We start from the raw sequence: 25,309 nt of genomic DNA on the forward strand, positions 1-25,309 counted from the left end.
CTGAAGGTGTTCATCAAACCAGACTTACAAGAAATGTTAAGAGGACGTCTTTAAATAAAAAGAGAAGGCCATGGGACGCCTGGGTGGCTCAGTTGGTTAAGCGGCGGCCTTCGGCTCAGGTCATGATCCCAGCGTCCAGGGATCGAGTCCCACATCGGGCTCCTTGCTCGGCAGGGAGCCTGCTTCTCCCTCTGCCTCTGCCTGCCTCTCTGACTGCCTGTGCTTGCTCTCTCCGATAAATAAATAAAAATCTTTAAAAAAAAAGAGAAGGCCACAACTGAAATTACAAACCATAAGTGACTCTTAATCTCACAAAACAAACTGAGGGTTGCTGGGGGGAGGGGGTTTGGAGAAGGGGGTGGGATTATGAACATTGGGGAGGGTATGTGCTTTGGTGAGTGCTGTGAAGTGTGTAAACCTGGTGATTCACAGACGTGTACCCCTGGGAATAAAAATATATGTTTATAAAAAATAAAAAATTTAAAAAAAAAACTATGAAAGAAAAAAATATCTCATTGGTAATGGTAAATATATATAGTAAAGGGAGTGGGCCTAGCAACTTACAAAACTAGAATATAGATTACAAGACAAAAGTAGTAAAATCATCTAGGACTACATAGTTAAAGGACACACATGATAATAATGGGTAAAATGTGATATCAAAAACATAAAATGTGGTGGGAGGTAGGCAGTTAAAATGTAGTGCTTTGAACATAACCATTAACTTAAAGCAAATGACTGTAGATTAAGGATATTATATATGAACCTCATAGAAACCAAAAACCAAATATCTATAAAATCTGCACCAAAAAAAAAAAAAAAAAAAAAGAAGAAGAAAAAGGAATACAAACTTAACACTAGGGACCAAATGTCACGAAATCATAACGGAAGGGAGAAGAAGAAGAAAGGAACAGAAAAACTACAACAACAGAAAACAATCAACAAAATGGCAATAGGTACATATCTATCAATAACTACGTCAAATGTAAATGAACTAAATATTCCAATCGAAAGACAAAGTGGGGGGGATGGATTTTCATAAAGACACACACATACACACACACACATGGGGGGGGAGACATAAAGGAAGACACTGACAGTATATGTATATACATCTATGTGTATATGTAGATGTTTGAAACATTACTCATAAAAGCCTAAAATCTTGCCATTTTTGACAACATGGATGGACAGAGACGGTATTATACTAAGTGACATATGTCAGAGAAAGACAAATAAATGATTTCACTTATATGTGGAATCTAAGAAACAAAAATAGATATTGAACCTTAGATACAGTGGTTAGACATGGTGGTTGCCAGAAAGGAGGAGAGAGAAGGGAAAGGGAAAACTGGGGAAGGGTACAAACTAAGTAGAAAACAAGAGGTACAAACATCCAGTTAAAAGAGATGTGACATAAGGATACAATGTACTGCCCAGGAAATGTAAAATATGTAATAATCTTTTAAGGTGACAGATGGTAGACAGATTTATTATGGTGATCACTTCACTATCTATATGAATGTTGAATCACTACGTGTACGCCCAAACTAACATTACATGTCAACTACACTTGAATTAAAAAAAATTAAAAATGAATTTATAAATAAATAAGTGCAAAGCCAATGGCATCATTTCCTAATCATTTGCCTTCTCCAGCTCTGGAGTTTTCAATATTAAAAGGCCTTTATGATCTGGCCCATATTTTCCCCTCCAACTCTGCCAGTCTCCTACATTAAAGACAACAGTTTAAAAAAAAAAATCACATTTTATTGCAGTAAGTATCTCCTGATCTTTGGTTGGCTACTCCAACTCCCCCCCAAGTATACTCCAGATAACCCTCCCTGGCACTCCATCCTTAATGTCCTATCCCTAATGTCCAGATGCTTAGTATGTGTGCCCCGCCTTAATTATGAGTAGCTGATTTGCCCTCCCTTATACCATCTGTTCTATGCATAAATGTTTGGCTGCTAGAACCCAAACTTGCATAGAGAGGTAAGGAAGAAAGCGTTTTCATATGTCTAGTCATGAGCACTGTGTGTGGCATTTCGTGGTTCATAATAGTTTTAAAACCCTATCAGTAGGTAGAAAAAATTTGGTTTGAAACACAAGTTAAAAGTAATCACTTTTACTTTACAAAGTAAAAGTAATCACTGCTGTGTATTTACAACAAAGTAGAACTCTTTGATCTTGATTTCAAACTCTGAGTGGGCTACTTTGGATTCACCCTGAAGAGAAAGAAATGAGCTGCATGAACACTAGGTTGTTGTATTTTTTGTATTATTTTGTTTTTTGTGGTGGAGGGGTCTCATCTTACATTCCTGGTAATTCACTAGCCCTAACTTAAAAAGAAATAAAAGTCCACCTTTCTTTCCTTCAGCTTCTTTTCTATAAATGTTTCTCTAAGAAGATAAAGCTAGAAGCACCTTACTAGACACAACGCTAACATTTCTGAACTTCCTAGGATGCCTAGACATGCGTATCTGTAATTTTCGTCTTTTGCTTTCTGACACATGGATATACTGTTCTTATTCTCCACTGCATCAGAACAGACCTCCTGTTTCTGTAATTTTCTTTTTGAAGAAATCTGACACTTGTTGTAATAGTGCTGACATGCTTTAGCCTTTCTGTTTATGTCATATCATCAAGAGCCTCTATTGCTTGGTATAATTTGTCTAACTGAAACTATGTAACTCAGGTAACTTCTCTGAGAAATATCAAGCCCCCACATTATGTAGACAATCAAAATTAGGACTTGCTAAATTCAAGAGCTTAGGTAAAGGGAAAGTTTTAATTTTTGTTGATTCTTACATAATTTTTTAACTTGACACTTAAACTCTAAATATATACAAAGTATTTGGTATCACTTGCTTATAAACAAACAGGTACAGTGGGTATTTCAGTAAGCAGTTAAAGAAATCCAAAATGCAACAACCTTCCTGCAATATCAGTATAATTCTGCCGTGAACTGTGCACATTTCGAATTTTAAGTTTTCTTTCTATTCAGAAGAAATCCCATGATGACAAGTTTAGCTGTCTCCTTGTGAACTAGTGAGGGATAGAACAAGTAATGACAAGTTAACTCCTGAGTCAATTTGTCAAACACTGAATCCTAAAATACGGCATCTAGTGAAGTAGATGTGTGACATTTAATAGCCTCAGCTCAACAACTTTCTCTGTGATGCTTATCTTATCTCTGTGCCTGGAATAAAGTATCAAAAGATATTTTCAACACAAATGTTGGCCGACTTTTTGATTCCAAGTATTATCAAACAATGATTTTACATTTCTAGATAAGAATTTCAAAGAAATATTTCATTTATATCTGGAAAATTTGAAAAGTTACTTTGAAGAACTCTAACTACAGAGAAATAAATTATTCTAATTATGCACTTCTCAAAAATAAATTTTAAAGGGGACTTCAATGTCATATAACGAAACATTCTTATATCCTTATAATGAATCAAGACAGTTCGATAAGGACTTACAAAACAATTTTCTCAAAATTGCAATATAATAACCACAGAGTCTAGATAGACTATCATATTCGAGCCCAGTCTACTGCCCAAAACCAGAATGTCTTCACAAATAAGATCAATAAATTTGACTGTATAAAAAAAAATACAATTACATAAAGAGCGTTTTAAACACAACCAAAAATCTAACAGCACGCCCCACTTATATGACTGAAAAAGGGACTATCTTATGCATTCACACAAAAATGAAAACATTGTCTTATAGTGTAAGTCAGCATTTATTTGGCCATAACAATTTTGCTTTCATTTCCGAAAGATATATTTTTGCTCAATTTAGTATTTTAGGTTAACAGCTACTGGTTTCCTTATTTGAGGGTTTTTTTGTTTTTGTTTTTCTGTTAGTTGTTTTGTTTGTTTTTCTCCAGCACTTGAGAGGATTTCAGTATTCTATTTTCTGGTTTGCACGACACTCTCTTCTTTGTCACCTATATTTAATGTCTTTTTTCTCTTGGTGCTTATTTATTTATTTATTTTTCCCTCACAATGGTTTTCAGAAATTTGATTATCATATGCCTGAGGTTTGCTGATCTTGGTACATATGTGGGTTAACAGTTTTTATCAATTTCATATAAATTTACCTATAATTCTTCAAAGATTTTTTGACTTCTCTCTCCTCCCTCATTTTGGGATTCTAACACTTACATGAGACTGCTTGATATTGCCCCACTGGTCACTGAAACTCTGCTGATTTTATTTAGTCTTTTTCCTCTCCATGCTTGTGTTTTGGTAGCTATTAGCATCTTTCAAGGTCATTGATCTTTCAAGGTCACTGATCTCTTTTTTATGTAGAATCTACATTAAGCTGATAGTGAAGTTTTCTTTACAGAGAATGTATTCCTCAGATTTAGAAATTCCATTTGGTTCTTTTTTTAATTACCCATTTTTCCTCATTGTTCATGTTTTTTTCTACATCTTTGGATAAATTTATAAAATTTAATAATTACTGTTTAGAATCTTTGCTAATTCGATTATCCTTCTCTTCTGGTACTGTTCCTGTGAACTGACTTGTAGCTTTTCCACAACACTAGTAATTTCAATTATATGCTAGACATTATGAATGCAGAGTGTCAGGACTGCTGTTTTCCCTTAGAGAGTACTGGTGTTTATTTTGGCATCATTTGCCTGTTCGACCCCTGGCAACTAAATTACTTGTGGAGCACTGGGGTCCTTTGGAGGTCTGTTTTTAAGCTTAGTAATGAGGTAAAAATAAATCTAACTTTATCCTACGGCTAGTTTTGCCTTAAATCTATGGTGCTACCATTTTGGGGTCTCTACCAATACGCTGTATGTGTAATGAGGTCTCACCTCGCTGGATGGGGTGTGAATGCCCTCCAGTGCCCTCTGAGCTCTGGGAACTCTTCAGCTCATAATACCATGGAAGGTGTTTCTGCCTGACCTCTGGGAATCTCATCCAACAAACATCCAGATCAGTACTGAGCCACATGTGAAAGGATACATCTATGAAGATTTCCAAAACTCTCTTCTACATACTTACCTCTGTTCTAACACTCTCTCTGGAAAATTTTAGCTACTACAGATTCCCTAAACTCCCATTTCTACCTTTGCAAGGTAGCAAAGCCACCACATTCTGCTTCAATCTCCCCTATCTCTGGGCCAGGGACTGAAAAGTGCCTACAGGTAGAGAGACAAGGTGATCTCAAATCTCACTTCTCTTGTTTCCCTTCTCTCCATAATCAACAATCCTGGAATGCCTACTGTCCCAGACTCTGAAAACAGGTTCATACATTTTGTCTAGCTTTCTAGTTGTTTGAAATGGAAGGTCATGTACCATGCCAGTTATTTCTTCATTGTCAGAAATCGGGGTCTGGCACATTTTCTTTAGTCATTGTACCCATAGATCCCTTTTATTTTAATTTACAAAGATACAATATTTTTCCCCACACCTTCAGATAAGAGTTTGCTTATCTGAATGGAAGCTTAGCCAGAAGCAAACAAACAATTGTGAAGAAAATCTGCAGATACAGAGACTGTGTCACAAAAATAATGAAGAAATACTGTTCTAAATATCTTGTTTCCTCTGAAGCCAAAAGTTCAGTAAAAAGTGGCAAAGCACCTAACTCCCCAGGAAGGCAAAGGCTCCATTTTACAATCTCATCTTTGCACACTATTAGGCAATCACCTACAGGAATGAAGAAACAGCCCTGTTTCAAGTCTGCTTAAAAGCTTTAATAGTGTTCCACTGGCTGCAGAATAAATCCAAATTCACAATTTAAACAGAAGCATTTTTTTTTTTAAGTTTTAAAATACCTCTTAAAAAAAGACATCTTCTGGACCCTTGTAAAGAGCCTGCAACCCTTTCCAGAACAAGGCAAATTATTAATTACATTTAACTGATAATACTGATATCCAGATCAGTACTGAGCCACATGTGAAAGGATACGTCTATCAAGGTGTCAATCTATCTTTCCAGGGTCACTGGATCATGCTGCCTCCTCAGGAACTAAAGGTCAAGGCCAACTGGCACTGGCATTGTTCCCTGACCATCCTATTCCTCTGAACCTATTGTTTCCACCTCCTGGGATACTTCAGTCTCTTAGCCCCCTCATTTTTTTCTACTGAAATCCTATCTAGAATTCCAGATCCAGTTAAATAGTCTTATCTTTAAAAAAATACATACACACACAGACACACACACATACATGTAATCCTGCTCCCATTTATTAAGAAGTGATCTTCTCATTCTTTCGTATGTTTTCAGATAATATCACATTTACTTGTTCATAAGCTTACATTCTAGTATATGGATGGTGCTTTAAACTGAGTAAGAGAAACTTTGGAAGGAAATAATATATACTTTAAAATCTACTTTTGTGTTAAATAGTCATGCATTCCCAATATTATAATTCTTTTTAACAAAAAAAAAATGACTTTATAAGTTTGAATAGTTCCTTTCTTTTTGCAAAACCAGTAAGACATGGTGAGAGAGAAGAATCTCTTGTTTGTCTTGGCAACATTCAGACTAAACGATCTCTATGAATTAAATCATCAGAAAGTTACAAAAGCAGTCAAGCTGATATTGTGGGCGATCGGCTACTATTTAATTTGCAATTACATGCACAATTTAGAAACCACTTTAAGATAATTCACCCTCCAGAGTATTGCTAACATCTCAGCTGCTACAAAATACAATTCAAGAGGGGGGAAAAAAACCCATCATATGAAATAAATTGATATGAAATAAGAATCTTTAACTCAGGACTTAATCTCCCAAACTGAGAAAAGTAGTCTGTCCGATAACTGTGGAATATACTGATGGAAGCGTTTACTCTCCAGTGTTAGCTTCTTTTTGTCTGGAATTTGCAATTAAAACTGAATACACCCAGGCTTGGGAGCCATGAAGTACTTTATGCTTTACTATAGGTCAACCAATGAGTCCCAGAAAACAAACTCCCACTAAAAACAAACAAATAAAAATGCCACTCTTCTCTGTTTCTGATAACATATCTGAGTTATCCATACTGTATTCATTGTATCCAACAACCTTTCAATAAAAGCTTAGTAACAGGTGTCTCTGACAAATGGGCATATAGCTACAGAAAGTGAAGGCTGTGAACAGAGCAGCTTATTCATCAGAAAAAGATACACAGAGTGTGCAGGCTAAAGTGCAGAAATAGTTTTCAAATTTTAAGAAAAGGATGCTTTCAACATTCCAGGTAGAGTGAATGAATATACAAGCTACTACCCAGGAAAATGCCTTCTGACCTCATGGTCCAGAACATTCACTAACAGTAGATATTCAAAAACAGTATTTTTTTTTCACACAAAGAAGTCCTAACTAATGCATAAAGAAAAGCAAAATCTAAGTCCCAATAATAGCACCAAATAGCATGCCAGAAACCCATAAGTGTAATCAAGAAAGCTTTATTTTCTAAAATAATAATTTTTAAAGTATACAAAGAATACACATTAAAGCGACACCATCTGGAACACCTTCTGTTTAGAGCTTTTTAGAGGAAAAATGCTCGGCGTGTGCAAAATATTATTGCAATATTTTACTGTTTAAAGACAGTCATGCTATGAACCTAGAGAAAATCACCAGGAAGATTAAAATATGTATCTAAATAGTGACTATGGGGCACCGGGGTGGCTCAGTGGGTTAAAGCCTCTACCTTCAGCTCAGGTCATGATCTCAGGGTCCTGGGATTGAGCCCCCACATCCAGCTCTCTGCTCAGCAGGGAGCCTGCTTCCCTTCCTCTCTGCCTACTTGTGATCTCTGTCTGTGAAATAAATAAAATCTTTAAAAATAAATAAGTAAATAAAAATAATTTTAAAAAAATAGTGACTATGTTCAGTGGATGATTATCAATTTATGAACTTTTCCAGTTCAGGGAGTTCTTCCTCCTCCTTGGCTTTAAGAAATACTCATATATTTTAGCACCTTAATCAAATGTAGACAAGGACACGGAAAGGATGTAAAATTAATTTATTAAATTTATTTATGATTTGCAATTCCAGTTCAAGATATTACTAGCAAAAGAAGAAAAAAAAAAAAATAAAGGTTAAACTCAGAGCTGGTTGGTTTCCCTCTCTTTCAGTTATTCACAGTATCCCTGTATGCCATCAACATGAATAATTGGAAGTTGTTTTATTTCCTAAAGCCACAATTTTATCTGTCATTGACAAGTCTAACAATCTACTTTAGCTTACAGTCATAATTTCCCAAGAGACTAAGAGATCAAAAAAGAGATGAAAAGGAGGGAAATTCAATGAAATTTTCTTCTTTTGACATGGTATTAAAACAGCTCTTAAGCAAAGACATCTATAATTAACTGGCCTTGTTTAAGTACCAGGAGAGGAGCACACATTTCCTATCTCGGTAAACGATACAACCATTCGTAAAGTTACTCAGGCCAAAAAACCTTGGGAGTTGTCCTAGTTCACAAACCATCAGATAGGTAAGATTCCACCCACGAGATCCAGAAAGTTTCCAACATCCAAAACTGTCCATCAATTCCTCTCTTCTGCCTGTTACAATCAAGATGCCTTGCTTTCTTCTTGTCTTCTCTCTTATACCTTCACTATCTCCCTTTTTGTGCCTCCTTCCATGAGAATTTAAACTTGCACAAGCTCAAACCATCTAAAACAAAGTGCACACACATGCCCTTCCTGGGACAAATCCCTTCTACCTCGAGAATCCTATTAATCCGCAGACATCCTCGCCAAGCTCCTCAGGAGCTGTTTCAAGTTATTCAATCCCCAGGCTTTTAATCTAACCCAGTGTCTGCTTTATCACTTCTGCTCACTTCAAAGTCACTAGATGGACTCCGCATCAATTATCCAATGAAGTATGTGCCCTTGTCACCCAGCAACTAACAGCTCTGACCGTTCCTGCCTTCTTGTAACACTCTCTCACCCTGGGTTTTGGGACGCCCTTCTCTCTTGGTTTCTTATCTCACTTTCTGGATAAACTAGCTAATAAACCCAAGGCAGCTACTTCACCCTAACAATTACTCAGCCTCTGAAATGATGTGTATTCATTCATCCAGGCTCCAACACACAAATTCCTCCCTTCTCACTCTATAGACTCTTCCTAAGTGACTTCCTGTTCTTCCTTCTATATAATGGTGACTCCAGAATCCGTAACTCCACCCCATTAACCTTTACAGGAACACTAGATCCATAAATATAATTTCCTCCTAGCACTTTGTTCTTAGATGTTTATAAGCAACTCATGTTCAACACATCTAAAATCAAACTCATTATTTCCCAAGCTCCCTTTTAAACCTGCTCTTTTCCCATTATTCTCTATATGAAGGTAATTTATTCACATAACATGTACATATATAAATACACACACATGCATATATATACATGTGTATGTATGTATATGTGCATATAAGTATATGTGTGTATATGTGTATATAAATACACAGATATATAAATATGAGAGCCTACTTTGCCCCACACAAGATGCCATTGCTGGTACATCTGCACTCTCTTCATTGTGTTTATGATCTAGCACACTTACAATCTCCCAGGCTCATTCTTTTTTTTTTTTTAATTTTTAAATTTTTTATAAACATATAATGTATTATTAGCCCCAGGGGTACAGGTCTGTGAATCTCCAGGTTTACACACTTCACAGCACTCACTATAGCACATACCCTCCCCAATGTCCATAACCCCATTATCCTTTCCCTACCTCCTCCCCCTGACTCCTCAGTTTGCTTTGTGACGTTAAGAGTCTCTTATGGGGGACGCCTGGGTGGCTCAGTTGGTTAAGCAGCTGCCTTCGGCTCAGGTCATGATCCCAGCCTCCTGGGATCGAGTCCCACATCAGGCTCCTTGCTCGGCAGGGAGCCTGCTTCTCCCTCTGCCTCTAGCCTGCCACTCTGTCTGCCTGTGCTTGCGCTCTGTCTCTCTCTTTCTTTCTAACAAATAAATAAAATTTAAAAAAAAAATTAAAAGAGTCTTTTATGGTCCCCCTCCCGATCCCATCTTGTTTCATTTATTCTTTTCTTACCCACCAACCCCTGCACCTTTTGCATCTCCACTTCCTCATATCAGGGAGTTCATATGATAGTTGTCTCTCTCTGACTGACTTATTTCGCTAAGCATAATACCCTCTAGTTCCAACCACATCGCTGCAAATGGCAAGGTTTCATTTCTTTTGATGGCTGCATAGTATTCCATTATATAAACACACACACACACACACACACTAACACACATACATACACCACTTCTTTATCCATTCATCTGTTGATGGACATCTAGGTTCTTTCCATAGTTTGGCTATTGTGGACATTGCTGCTATAAACATTCGGGTGCACGTGCCCCTTCAGATCACTACATTTGTATCTTAAGGGTAAATACCCAGTAGTGCAATTGTTGGGTCATATGGTAGCTCTATTTCCAACTTTTTGAGGAACCTCCATGCTGTTTTCCAGAGTGGCTGCACCAGCTTGCATTCCCACCAACAATGTAGGAGGGTTCCCCTTTCTCTGCATCCTTGCCAGCATGTCATTTCCTGACTTGTTAATTTTATCCATTCTGACTGGTGTGAGGTGGTATCTCACTATGGCTTTGATTTGTATTTCCCTGATGCTGAGTGATGTGGAGCATTTTTTCACGTGTCTATTGGCCATCTGGATATCTTCTTTGCAGAAATGTCTATTCATGTTCTCTGCCCATTTCTTGATTGGATTATTTGTTCTTTGGGGTGTTGAGTTTGGTAAGTTCTTTATAGATTTTAGATACTAGCCCTTTATCTGAAATGTCGTTTGCAAATATCTTCTCCCATTCTGTCAGTTGTCTTTTGGTTTTGTTAACTGTTTCCTTTGCTGTGCAAAAGCTTTTGATCTTGGTGATGTCCCAATAGTTCATTTTTGCCCTTGCTTCCCTTTCCCAAGTTCATTCTTAACTATCACACTTCTGACCTCCCTTCTTTCTGCTCTCTTTTTATTAGATAAGAATTATATGGAGATATGTATATTTCTAACAAAATATTTTCTAACAAAATGATTTTTTCTAATAAAAGTTTCTCATAAAATGCTGAAATTTTAAATTCTGGTAACTTAGTATTATTTACCCAGGATCCTGGTACATTTGTTGACTTAATTCTTGAGAATGATTTGGTGTGAGTAAATTAAACTTAATTCTTGTTTTATTTTCTTTTAAGATTTTATTTGACAGAGAGTGAGAAAGAGGGACAGAGAGGGCACAAGCAGGGGAAGCAGCAGGCAGAGGGAGAGAGAGAAGCAGGCTCCCCACTGAGCAGAAAGCCCGACACAGGACTGAATCCCAGGACCCAGGAGTCACGACCTGAGCTGAGGGCAGATGCTTAACTGACTGAGCCACTCAGGTGCCCCTTAATTCTTGTTTTAAAAGGAAAAGAATCTTTAGGTTGTTAAGTTACAAACTGACCTCACCGTGATTTCAAAATGGATTTTTGAAAATTAATAATAAAAGAAAATCTAGTTTAGAACCCAGTCAGAAGACCAGAAGGGGGAGCTCTCATGCATAACCACTAGTTATTTGCAGAACCAAGAGGAAGGGAATCTTGCAAGCCATACTGCTTAGAACACTTCTTTACCACTCAGGCAGGAAGAAGAAAGGTTTCTCTTCATCAGCAACTGTCCAGCCAATGAGAAATCATCACAACTCAACCAATCAAAGGCCAGTATAAATTGCCAGTTTTACTTTGCAAGACGTTTTATTTATAAACCCACCTCTTTACCCCCACCCCCCTCACCCCACAAGTTCCCAAAGATTACTCCTTTTCTTTTGTTCTCCAGACTTGCCTATGCTTCTTTCATTGAAGTGTGCTTGTCTCTAACTACAATTCTCTGTTTCCCAATAAAACCATTTTTGCTGGAATAACTGGCAGCTTTACCTTAAAGGATAAGAAATTACCCTCCTCAACCCCACATAGGCACTGGAAGTCTGTTAAAGTGCTTGGAACAGTGCCTGATACAGTGGGTTCGATACACATGCTCATCATTATATTCTTTTTATTGTTAGAATATCATTGACTTGAAGAAAATAGGGAAAGCAGGATATAAGCATGTGATAAATATAGTTGTTTTCAAATGGTACATTTTGTATGGCAGCTGTTCAAAGAGATTTAAGGAAAATAACTTGGTTATATATTTGTCCCTGTACTTCTGACACATTCCTTGTTCCTCACTTTAGTAAAAAGGCTTGCAACATAACTTGTTAATAACACATGCAGATAAAAATTTTGGAATTGTCAAAAACACGATTAAGTAGCTCTGACCATTATTTTGTAATTCCATTAGTTTTTAACTATTCCATGAACTTAGAGTGTAACTGAGTTCACCTACTGATTCCTGCAGTCCAGTGGAAGGGTCAAGATGTTACAAAATAACAAAACATTTGGTCTTCTGGCTTCCCTATTTTGCATTCATGAGAGAATACACTGCATGCAATAAGCATTAAATAAAAATTTATCAAACTGATTACAATAATCCTAATTCCTGTTTGCTACATTTTAATCCATGCTTGTAACATTTTAATTAAAACCTCAGTATCGGGGCGCCTGGGTGGCTCAGTGGGTTAAAGCCTCTGCCTTCGGCTCAGGTCGTGATCCCGGGGTCCTGGGATCGAGCCCCGCATCGGGCTCTCTGCTCAGCAGGGAGCCTGCTTCCTCCTCTCTCTCTGCCTGCCTCTCTGCCTGCTTGTGATCTCTCTCTGTCAAATAAATAAATAAAATCTTTTAAAAAAAAAATAAATAAATAAAAATAAAAAAAAATAAAACCTCAGTATCATTGGTCAAATCCTTCTTAGCCTGAAAATGATAAAAACAGAACAAAACAAAAAACACTTTGGCTATAGTAACCTGATAATATAAACGATAAATGCAATAAATTCAACTAACAAGTTGCTGCTGGTTTATTTGTTTAAAAACGTAAGCTCTGGGAGTTCAGACTCCAATTCTGTATTGCTGCCAACTTTTTTCCCGCCATCATTGTAGGAGGCAACAGGCATTCCACAAATATGAATAGATGACTGTAAAAACTATATCCTGCTAGTACTTTAATTATATAATACTATCTAAACATAATACTACCTCATTGTTACTTGTGAACACATAATGAACAGTACTCTGAAAGTACGGTGAAACCATCACCTGGTACCAAAAATGAGAATCTCAAGTATCATGAACCATTATAATCCCAGAAATAAATGAGTAAAAACACTGAATACTAATTATGCCTGTAAATTTAAAAACACCCTCTGACATAAATATCTAAACAGCAATATGCTTGCTGTCTAAAGCTGTTGATGTCATCCCACGAAACTGAAGAGAAGACAGGTTCAGACAACTGCTGAAAGTCATTATCCATGGCACCAGCAAAGCAAATTACCAAAGGGAAAGCTAATTCAGCTTTATTTTTATATTATAGATGGTTTTGCAAATTATTTTGTACTCTCGTAGAGCTAAACATACTACATCACTGTAATTAAGGAATTTTAAATGATAAAGCAAATGATAAAAAAATTTTAAAAAGTTTGTTCAAGAGACTCTATCTGAATGTTGTGACACGACTCAGCAGCTGATTCCTCGGCTCTTCTTCTGGATCATCCCCCTCTGCCTAATCTCTAATTGCTAGAGTCCCTAGCGCTCATCTTCGAGTCTATTTTCGGTCCATACTCTTTGTCTACATGAATCCACCCAGATCATTGGATAAATGATATCAATGCGCTGATGATTCTCAAACCTCTATTTCCAGTTGCAACCTCTCCACTTAATTCTAGACTTGTATATCCACATGGCCACTAACTAAGCCCGCTTCGCTGTCAGATAGACATCTCAAGGTTACCATTTCCCATATCAAATTCTCAACCTACTACCCTAAACTTACTAATATCCTAATTCTACTCTCTTATATTTGTTATCTGGAAAAAACAGCATTATCATTCATGTACTTGCTCAGGCCAAAATCCTGGGGTAACCATAACTCTTACACTCATCTGACCCAACAATAAACCCTCTGGCCTCCTCTGCCTTCACAATGGCTCTAACCACTCAACACTATTTTCTTACATGGCCATCTTTTGCCTGGCCTCTGTAGCAGCATCCTAACTGGACACTCACAGTCACTCTTGTAACCCAAGAGCTTATTCATCTGGAATCACAGAAGCATTTTAAACACCAAAGTCAGATCATTCCACTTCCTGGCTCCCAAAATGAGCAGCCTTCCATCACACTTAAAATAAAATTCAAATCCTAACATATTATGATTTGTCCAGGTCAAGGTCATAGGTCAAGATCATAAAGGAGTAGGCCCTGAGAGATCTCTGAAATAATTTCTTTCCACTCTCAAACTTTTTCGAATCTCCCATCCAACAGCAGCTTGTTTGCCGACCGTGAACGTGCTAAGTACAGCCCACTGTCAGGGTCTTTGGAACATCTCTGACTCTATACCTGGAACACTCTATTCAGACCGCTCCATGGTTTGCTTCTTGACCTTGTGCACATCTCTAATCAAAGGTATCCTCTCTTACCACCCTATCTACAAAAGAATATTGCTCCATCATGCTCTCTCTCTTCACCTTGTTTTTCTTCTAACATTTAAAATTGATGGACATGATACTATGTCATAATTTTTTTTTGTCTGCTTATATTCTATTTCTACCAAGAGTGCATATACTTCCTGAGGGCATAAACCATGTCCATTTTATTCAGCACTGAATCCCCAGTACCTATAATAGTATCTGATACAGAGTAGGTGCTTAATATTTGTTGAAAAAGTGAATAAATTAAAGAAATCAAGTTTTATGTTTGCAGGACTCACATGCATACCAACACCAAAAACATATTTACAACTGCCAAACTGCTTCCAAATACTTAAATGTGAAAAAATATTTCAAAGTCTACAGAAAAGTATAATTGATCACACTGACTTTTTCATAACAAACATAAAAATCTGCAAGCTTTATTGGTGTATTCTTTCTACTGAAGAGTGTGCGTGCGTGCGTGCGTGTGTGTATGTATGTGTACAAACTTCCAACAGGCTATAAAATAGGGGTTCTCTCTCAAGCACAATAACCAAAACACCCTACTCCCTAGAGTTATTGCAATAAAAAGTAAAAAGCAAAAATGCACTTACCTTCCTTTTTCTACCAAGAGCAAGACATCAATTTTTTCCCCATTTTGAACCACTGTGCTGATTGCTGGAGAGAGAGGAGAAAAGCATGAATCCCCGATTTAAAACATGACACTAAATACCCATTAAGACACAATTATTAATAGTACTTAGTCATGTTGGGAAGTCAAGTGTCATAATTTTATGTAAAAGCTACTGTTATCATATGCAATAAAGAAATTGAAGATGAAAGAGGAACAAAAATCTTACTCAGCTCCTGCAGTCTTCTTAAGTACATTCTATCTTCCTGAACTTCTTGCATTTGAAGACAAAAGCGCAAACTAGACTTTTCCATAGAAAACCAGCCTTTTCTCCACTGATCCAGGGCATGGCAGTCTTTGTAGTAGAGTTGACCAATCAAATCATAGTCGGCTTCTGTTAAGTTTTCAGCAACAAAGGGAACAAAATGCTGTTAAAACAAATACAGAAAAGTAATAAATACAGTGCAAATAGGAAATCCCCTTCCCTACCTACGGACTTGAGGGAAAGCAAAAAAACATGTAAACCAGTTTTTCTACCCAAAAAATTTAGAAGTAACTCAAATTTCAAAACAATTATTTAAACTTGCTATCAATCTTAAAACTGCACAGCTATAATGTATTTTCAAATGACAGCATCTCAAACCACTTTTTTTGATATACATAGAATTGAAATGGGAAGACATCTTCTATGCTGATTTGTGGCATTTTTCAAAATGTCAACCTTCAATGTTTGTCTCCATTTATATCTTTTACTGGATCTGCTCCTTTCCCCTTTGTGTATACAACAAATAACGTATCTACCTGTGAAGAGACATACATAGAAATGACTTCACCATAGTGAAAAGATCTTAATCATCGTAACAGGGCCTGAATTCAAAGAATGATTCCTCCAGGGTCCTACATTATTATTTTTTTTTTTCTCTGCTTAAGGCTATAAGAAGGAAACTCATAATCTCTTTTGACTATAAGCTTTGAAAGCTTAATTTAGTATGGACATTTTTCCCAGAACCTTGTGTAAAATTTCTATGGCTCTCTGAAGCTACACCACAGAACCCAAGTTAAGAGCATTCTCTGGACTTAGGGTAAATACGTAATATTTCATTACCTTGGCTATTGCCTCTGTCCATTTTCTTTGAGCTTGAGATGTTTCAGCTCCAAATAAAAATGCACGTTCTGAAGGTAAGTAGATTTCAAAGGTAAAGATGGGCCTGCAGCACACATGAATAAAAAGATACCACTGTTTATGTTTGGCTCTTAGGGAAACAAATAACACAAAAGTCAAGTTGTTGTTTTTTTTTTTTTATTAAATTCCCTTTGAAAACCCGATAATGCTTTGAAATTTATCATATTTTTCCAGCAATTAATATTTTAATTCATTTGACTAAATGGAATACACTGTATCAGACAAAAGGAATATCCTTCTGATTACTGAATCACTCTAATGCGGGACTGTGTTCATGCCCGGACACTCATTAGCTGACTCATGCGACCATCCCTTTGGTCTCCTCTTGCCTCCCAGACCAGGCCATCTTGACACCCTGTTTAAAGCAAACACTGTCCAAACCATTCTCTAATCAGCCCTCTTCCTGTCTTACTTCACAGATATTCCTCCCATTATGTCATCTTATCCCAAAATTTTATTTCCTTATTTTAGATAAAATTAGAGGAACGTCCCAGGTCCTAAATTCTCCCCTGGGACCCTCATCCAGATCTCCAACTATTTCCCGGAATATGTTAAGTACGTTGTTGTTGTTACCTAAAAAAAAATCTCAAAATACTCCATATCCAAATCATTTTTCTTCCTCTTTTTTACCCCACACTGCTTGTATTTGCCTCATGTTTCCTTTAATTCAGAAGCATCACCATCTATTTCATCAACAAGCTCAAAAACTTGGGGTTTAATTTCTTCTTGACAGCAGCTCTTCATCCATCAAGAGACTTAATCTCATTAGTTCAAGCATAACATTCTCTCAACTCACTTTTTTTTTAGTGATCTCCTCCTCTAGGTAAACTCTCAGTAATTATGGCCGCTCTTCCTCCCAGCTCTCTCTCACCACTTCAGCCAGCTTTCTTCCTCAAATACAAATCCAAATAAAATCTCAAAAACCGCTCACTGCCTACATCAGTGAGTCCAAACTCTTTAAAGTGCTATTTAAGGAGACTCAGAGCATGGCTGCAATAGTTACTTCACAACCTTATTTCATTGTGGATTGTTTCTCTTGCATGCCTACTTGTATCAGGAACATTCTATCAAGAATGTTTTATTTTAAGCAGCATGAATGATTACATGCTGACATAAATGAATATTATTTTAACTTATATTTTATTTACTAATTGAGCAACCGAATATTAGAATGCATTTTATTTTAATATTTCACAGTAAGCCACATTAAGTTTATACTTCATTCAAATCAGTAAATTATAAAAACTTTAGGACTACATGTTCTAGAATGGAATGTTATAAATTTAAGATTAGATGTAAATACATTAGCCTTTCATAGTACCCAGTATAATATTTTAATTTTCCTACTTTTTAGCAAATTCCCTAAGGAACTTCCAGAAGCTGCAAAATGATCAGGCTTCAAGAAACTATTAAACCCTTCTACAGTAAGTAAATGAAGAATTAACAACAAAACTCTTATTATCTGGTATGAAAAATATCAGAAACTATTGTTCACCTCCTAACTGTTTAACAGTAGACCTACCCAGTATTTAAATAGAAGTCTTCTTTATGTACAGCCAGGCAGATAACTTCATTGATGTTAATGGTGCCATTAGGTGCAGTAGACTTATCATTTTCATAGTAACTCAAGAAGCCTCCTTCCAAAACACACCACTTTTTATTTGTCTCTAGAAATTTAAAACAAGTCACAAACTGAGTTACATCATAATTCTAATTTTTAAATAATACACAGTTTAAATAACAACAAGATTCAAATTTATTAATTTGCTATTTTGTGTAAAGGGTATGCTATTGCTGTGTGGGATATACAGTCCTTTCTCTGCTCTTAAAAAATGCACACTCTAGTAACAAGGAATGTACAAGACAAAAATAACGATGATACGGATGACCAGAAAAGCAGACAGATCCATAAGGAGATTGCTGTGAAACAACTCTGAAACAGTAAGGACTGATGTCTGCACTATTCAAAGGAATACATGTAGTGTAAAAAGACAGACTGTGGTCGATGTTGGGTAGGTATGCAAAAGAAAAAAGGGGCCTTAAAGCCCTGGTTAGGGAATTTAAATTCAAATTGTAAGGGGACTTACACTGTGGCCTGCAGGCCAAATCTGTATCATCACCTGTTTTTATAAATAAAGTTTTATTAAAACACAGCCACATGTATTAGCTTATGGATTATCTGTGACTGTCTAGGTATTGTGTGGAGACAGGGGTAAGGTGCCATTCTAGAAACAAAGTGGTTACAGGACATTCTACAGACTCCTAGTTACCTGCCCGCATTTACATACAAAAGGAAGGCAGTGATAACCAAGCTCCAAATCCCAACACTCTCAGCAAGAGATAGAATCTTCTGACAACAGATCCCAAACATTTAAAAGAAAGTTTCCAACATAAAAGAGACCAAAACCAAAAGATCAATTTTTTAAACTATAATATCTGACTGTCAAGGGAAGATACTGTAGACATAAAACAAGAAAACATGTTCTAAAAAGGAAATCTGAGAACACAAAAAATATATTTTGGTAACTTAAAATGGAATCATGAATTTTAAAAATTTTAAAAAAGAGAGAGAGAGAGAGAGAAAGCTTAGAAAAGAAAGTCTCCCAAAAGTAAAACATGAGGGAGAAAAAGACAATATAAGATGATGGAGATATAAGATTATAGAAGTAAAATTACTGTCAGGAAAAAGATAAAAAGAATTTATCAAGACAAAGAATAATGTCTAAAAATTTTTAAGAAAAGGAACAAATATGTTTTCCATTAAAGGTGTATTATGCTTGTGCATGTACTGCTTTGGTAAAATAAAAATTAGGGGAAAAATGCTTATAAAGATCACCAATTAGTGTGTTGCTTCCAGATTAGTTAAAAAAAAAAACAAACATGAATTTTTGGCCAACTCAAAAGGCATGGTTCCCTAATTGGCAATTCTCAGCAATCTCAAAGGCAAAAGTAGAGAAAATAGAAAAGACTGGCCAAGCTATTTTTTAATGGGTAAAAAGAAACAAACGGTTTTGGAGGGTAGCAAGAATGCTTCTGAAATCACAACTGAGATCCAACAAAAGGTGGAAGAGGGTTGATAAAACAAAACTGGAAATGATTTGTTTGGGGTTGATGAACAAGAATAACTGAAAGGGTCAAAGAAAAATAAGGCCTGATCACAACAATGGTAACCACAGAGCATTACTTTAAAGGAACATAATAAGCCAAATTCTGCTAATGCATCAATTCTGAGAATGTCCTTTGGAAGTACAGTAATACATACAGGTTAACAGAACATCTGAGTCAATGTAGCCATGAGTATCAACAATGGAGCGTACAAATAGAAATAACATTGTAATAAATGGAATTTAAGCTAAAGATGATTGTTATTGACAATGGAAATGGATACAGAGTGAGGAAAAGTTACTAACTGCTACAACCGAATGGAGACCTAAAAGAAGTCAGAAACTACTTCCTAAAGGCCTTCTAATTTCCCTTTTAATTTTGAAGATAAAAGTTTGGGTCATTTCTAAAAAAGATACAAAGCCTGTCTGTAGAGTGTAATTTAATGGAAGACTGCAGGGCTGGGAAGAAAGCATTGTTTCGGAAACAGGTCTGTTCAGGCTTGTTTTACTCCTATTGAATTCTGGAAAGAAAACAAGATGAGGTGTTTAGCCTCAAAAACCATCAAGAGGAGAAACACTTAAAAAGACAAAATCCTGAGAGCTTAGGTTCATCGTATTCTGAGTAACTGCCAAATGAAAAGTTGAATCAGAAATGGCAGAGGAAAACAGCACACAGAACTCCTTGTGGGTACTGGGAAAGAAAGCTCACAGAGACCCAACCAATGCCTAATGGAAGGTGTTATACTGAACATCAGGACCGCCAAATCCTGAGTCATAGTACGTACTCTGCACAGTTCTATGGAAATCATGAAATGCCGTAATTTTTAAATGAACATTCATTATAGATTTTTATATATAAGACAAGGAAAAGGCAAAGTATTAACTAACTGGAATTATAAAACAACTTCAAAATAATGTACTCAGATGAAGAGGATAATCCTCATAAAGAATAAAGCAAAAAAATACACATTTATTGAGTAACTAAATAATTACTGGCACAGCTAGGAATCCCACCCCCTGTCCTCAAGCAGTGTGCAGTCCAGTCCAAGAGGAGATAGGTCTGCAGTAATAACCCTGGTGGTGGCAGGGGGGCCTTTTGGGGTTAGAAGCATTCATGGAAGGAAGCCATCCTCAGACTAGAATGATAAACTGTATCACAGAGAAGCATAGCTTTTGAAAATAGTTATTTATAACTGAAAAGACATTAAAGTAGCGAAAAATACATTTTGAGCTATAATTACTCCATAATCCTGGGGAAAAAAACACTGTGAGAAAAGTCAAGGAAAGGGGAAACTGCCAAAAATCGATTTGGCCAGAGAACCAGATTACACATGAAGTTAGCAGATAGGGAAGAAGACCACAGACCCACCGCAGAGGCCAGGCCCCGGGAGTCTCAGGTGACAGGTGTTCAGGAATTCGTGCCTTTCTTGGCAGACACGTGGGAGTCATTGGAAGGTTTTAAACAAAAAGTGCCAAATGCACGATGCATAAAATAAATGGAAAGGCTGGAATCTAATTTTTATGTAAATTCTAATGGAAAACAAATGATAGATCCTTTAAAAAGGTGAGTAGAAACTCATTTTCGGTTAGAAACAGAAGCTTGAGGGGATTTAGTACGATGGCATCATCATCACTATAACCCTTGTTTTTTTTTTTTTTTTTTTTTTTTTTGGTAACTGGAAATGGACAAGAGGTCAGACAAAGCAGTCGCATATATTACCTTTGAGGATTTATAATAACAAAGCTGTGACAGGAAATCTGGCACTCATTCATTTAGGAAGCAAAGAAGAGCTTCTGCCGGATTGCGTCGGTCTGCTTAGCCCAATTCACGTAGGCTCTCCTAAGTCTGACTTTGAGAACACACGCTCTCCTACAGAGGAAGTCTTACTGTTAACCAATACCAGAAATAAAACCGGGATCACAGAAAGGGTAACTCTCAGGACACAAGCTGTTTGTTTGACAAGAGCCGGTGTGTCTGGTGGTTGGAATGGCTGGAGGGGTCGTTCATTCTTTCTATTCAATCTTGGTATTTAGATCAGAGAAGAAAAACATTACTGGAATTTGCTCAAACACAAGAAAGGACTCCAGAGGTGAGCTACTGAAATACCACGATGAAGGGACATGGATACTTCTGTTGGGACCTGGGGGTCAGCTGCCACCTGGGGGAAATCAGAAACAGCTGCATATATAGACAAACCCTCTGCTGTGCCTTCTCCTGCTGCTCAGCCCTTCGGTCATCATATTTACATGCCATCCACTCATCTCCACATCGTATATACGTTAACTCACTGAATCCTCAGAAAAACCCTACTAGGTCAGTTCTATCTTACACCCCTCCCTTGTAGCCTGTCCACAGGCACAGAATGGTTACCCAATTTCTCTAGTATCACACAGTTACTAGCATCAGAGTGGAGAGTAGAACCCAGGCAGCCAAGCTCTGAGAACCAAGCCCCTTGACCACTGAACAATACTGCCTCTCTGTGTCTGTTACACATTTGGAGCTTGTATGTCCATTTTTAAAACATATTAGAGAGAGTGGAGGTCATAGCTTCCAATACACATGTACACTGTAAATCCAAGACAGGGAAGGCAAACTATTATTTTTTGAAACCATGAAGTTGTTTCCTGATGAAGGATTTCCTAAACTGATGGTATTCAGCATTCACTGAAAATGAATTCTTTTCACTGGGAATTCTTTTCATTTAAAATAAATGTGGTTTAGGGGCGCCTGGGTTGCTCAGTGGGTTAAAGCCTCTGCCTTAGGCTCAGGTCATGATCCCAGCGTCCTGGGATCGAGCCCCGCAACAGGCTCTCTGCTCCATGGGGAGCCTGCTTCCCCCCTTCTCTCTCTGCCTGCCTCTCTGCCTACTTGTGATCTCTCTATCAAATAAATAATAAATAATATCTTTAAAAAAATAAAATAAATGTGGTTTAGCCTTGAACATGTTTAGGCTATACAAGCTAGGCAATGATAGAACAAAAGATCTTCAAAATTCCTCAATGCTAATTTATGAAATTAAATATAAACAAACAATACAGAGTTTCTAGCAAACCACATCAACCACTTTCTTTTTAAAAATCAAACACTGTGTCAACAAATCACAGTAAGACACCAAGGGGAAAAAAATACGGTTGAGGAGAGAAAACAGAAAACAAAACCAGGATGCTATTATTCAGCTCTATACTTAGGTTTAATACGAGCTATCAATCTTTCTTTTCATGAACACTAAATTGAGAAGAAAAAAAAGAAAAAGAAAAATACAGATCAGTCTTCATAACCTGAGGCTAGAAGAACTTCAAATCCTGAAAACCTGAACTGACAATCTGAAGACTCATGTAACTCTCTGAAGACCTGCATGCATTTTCTGCTGACTTTTTTCTTCCTGTTTAATCATTTTGCTCTCTGGCTATCCTGACAAGCTTTGACGGCGTGGTGCGGTCCAGGTGCTTGCCAGTCAGGGGCAAAGGCGACACCACACTTTCATCTCTCCATCTTTCCAAATAATTCATTTGTTTCCATAAGGCTGGTGGTGCTCCATAGGAGTAACACCCCTACAGCCTCTTGAGAGAGAAACAACAACAACGAAAACAACAATAACAAAAAACAAAACAGAACTTTGTTTCTTGGTAGTTCAACTTTTTTCATTTTTACGCAGACACTTTCTGGACAAAATGTCTGTGTCAGCAACTATGTGGTTTTTTAATTGGAGTCTAGCTGACATACAATGTTATATTGTTTGTAGTTGTACAACATGCCTTTCAGGTATACAACAGTGATTCGATAATTCTATATACTTTGCAGCACTCACCATGACAAGCATAGCTGTCACTGGCCACTACTTAACACTACACAACATTATTGCAATCTCACTATCTTCCCTATGTTGCAGCTTTCATCCCCATGACTTAATTATTTCACAACTGGAAGCCTATGCCTCTTAACCCCCTTCACCTATTTTCCATTCTCCCCAAACCCCCTCTCCTTTAACAACCCCTGGTTTGTTCTATTTATGATTTTGTTTCTGGTTTTGTTTATTTGTCCATTTGTTTTAGTTTTTAGATTCCATATATAAGTGAATTGATACAGAATTTGGCTTACTGCACTTAGCGTAATGCCCTCTAGGTCCATGATACTGTCCCAATTGGCAAGATAGCATTCTTTTCTATGGCTGAGTAATATTCCATTGTATATCTACACCATGTCTTCTTCATCTACCCTTCTATGGACAGACATTTGGACTGTTTCCATAACTCAGCTACCATAAAAAATGCTGCATACACTATTTTGAATTAGTGTGTTTACTTTCTTTGGGTAAATACAGAGTGTTGAATTACCAGATCATATGGTATTGCTATTTTTAATTTCCTGAGGAATCTCCATACTGTGTCCCCAGCAGCTACACCAATGCACATTCTTACCAACAGCACATGACGGCTCTTTTCGTCTTTCCAACATCTATTTCTTGTCTTTTAGATCCTTCTTATACTGACAGGTATAAGAAGGTTTTGATTTGCGCTTCCCTAATGATTAGTGATGTTAAGCATCTTTTCACCTGTCTGTTGACCCACAACTCTATCTTTCTAGGCACAAGTCAAAAACAAAATATTAACAAGTTTCTTGCACTTTTACACCAGTAATAACTTGATAAGAGAAATGGTCACTTATTCAACAAATATTTACACATGACTCCTATTGTGTTTTAGGCACCAAAGATTTGATAATCTTAAATAAGCCAGCAAATGTTAATGTCTCATTGAGCTTTCACCAGAGAGAGAGAGAGAGAGAGAGAGACAGACCAATAAAGGGAGGGATCACCTTCATGCAGTAAATACTGTGACAGAAATAAGAAGAAACCCATGAAAGGAAAGAGCTGCCAGTGACCGCACACTTCAGTAGTACTAAACTGATGCCTGAGAAATGAGGAAAAAGCCAGACTGGGGGAAGTGCCCTCCTGGCAAAATGAACAGCAAGTGTCCAAGTCCCGAAGAGCATGTTGCAGAAATGGAGAGGAAAACATTGGGGCCAGGCCTGTTAGTGCAGGAAGGATTAATGTGAGATGAAGAGGGAAAGGGACAGGAGGGTCTCTTAGGTCACACCAAGGAACAGGGATATAATCTGTCGTGGGAAACTGCTGAAGATACTCAAACAATGAAAATACAACATCTGATTTATATTTTTAAAGATCACTAAATCTGCTTTTGGAGAATGGTTTGGAACGAAGCTAGGGCAGTTACTGGGAGACAAGTTGTGGGGAGGCAGTTTGCAGGCCAGGCAGGACATGATGGTGGCTGGGCTAAGATTCTTTTAGTGCAGATGGAGAATAGCCAACTGATTCAAGGTCTATTTTGCGTTTGAAATGATAGAACTTGCTGACAAACTGGATGGAAGAAATGAAGACATTACCAGGAAATTATTTTCCAATGAAATCGTCTGTTGTGCTACACAGCTAAAGTGCAAAAGCTTAATTTCATATTACTTAAAACAGGATGTTCCCAAATGAGAAAACATCCCCAATTAAATTACAAAGAATGCACCAGTTTCTAATTTTGGAAATAAAATTTTAAAATAACAACAACAAAAAATCCATAGTTAATTTATAAAAGATAAAAGTAAAGAATGACTTAGTTACACATTTAAAACCTAAATTTATTCCTCAAGTGATTAAGAAAAGCAACCTATTTCAAGGAAATATTAAAACAAAGTGTTAAGTCTATAAATATTACAAGCACAAAGTTGGTTTTTTTTTGCCAAAAAATAAATGAAAGCTTATTTTTAGCTGCAAAGTATTTGATACACTTTAGTTTTAGAACGAAAATGTCATATTTTAAATTCCCTATTTCATCTTTTTATAAGTGATTTGAAGGGTAGGT

General features: G+C 36.9%; 1 protein-coding gene across 4 annotated transcripts in view; it reads right to left on the reverse strand.

Moving 5' to 3' along the window:
- ARAP2 (ArfGAP with RhoGAP domain, ankyrin repeat and PH domain 2) overlaps positions 1-25,309 on the reverse strand; it is a 173,989-nt gene that overhangs the window by 78,549 nt on the left and 70,131 nt on the right. For all 4 annotated transcript variants that reach the window (XM_013062209.2, XM_045076340.1, XM_045076346.1 and 1 more), the window contains exons 15-18: positions 17,857-18,001; positions 16,257-16,359; positions 15,381-15,579; positions 15,135-15,198 (exon numbers count right to left, since the gene is read on the reverse strand). In XM_013062209.2, the coding sequence (XP_012917663.1) occupies positions 15,135-15,198; positions 15,381-15,579; positions 16,257-16,359; positions 17,857-18,001 (511 nt within the window). The remainder of the gene's footprint in view (positions 1-15,134; positions 15,199-15,380; positions 15,580-16,256; positions 16,360-17,856; positions 18,002-25,309) is intronic.

This window comes from Mustela putorius, unplaced genomic scaffold (genome assembly GCF_011764305.1).
Source record: "Mustela putorius furo isolate JIRA1106 unplaced genomic scaffold, ASM1176430v1.1 tig00000083_pilon_pilon_pilon, whole genome shotgun sequence".
Classification (NCBI taxonomy): domain Eukaryota; kingdom Metazoa; phylum Chordata; class Mammalia; order Carnivora; family Mustelidae; genus Mustela; species Mustela putorius.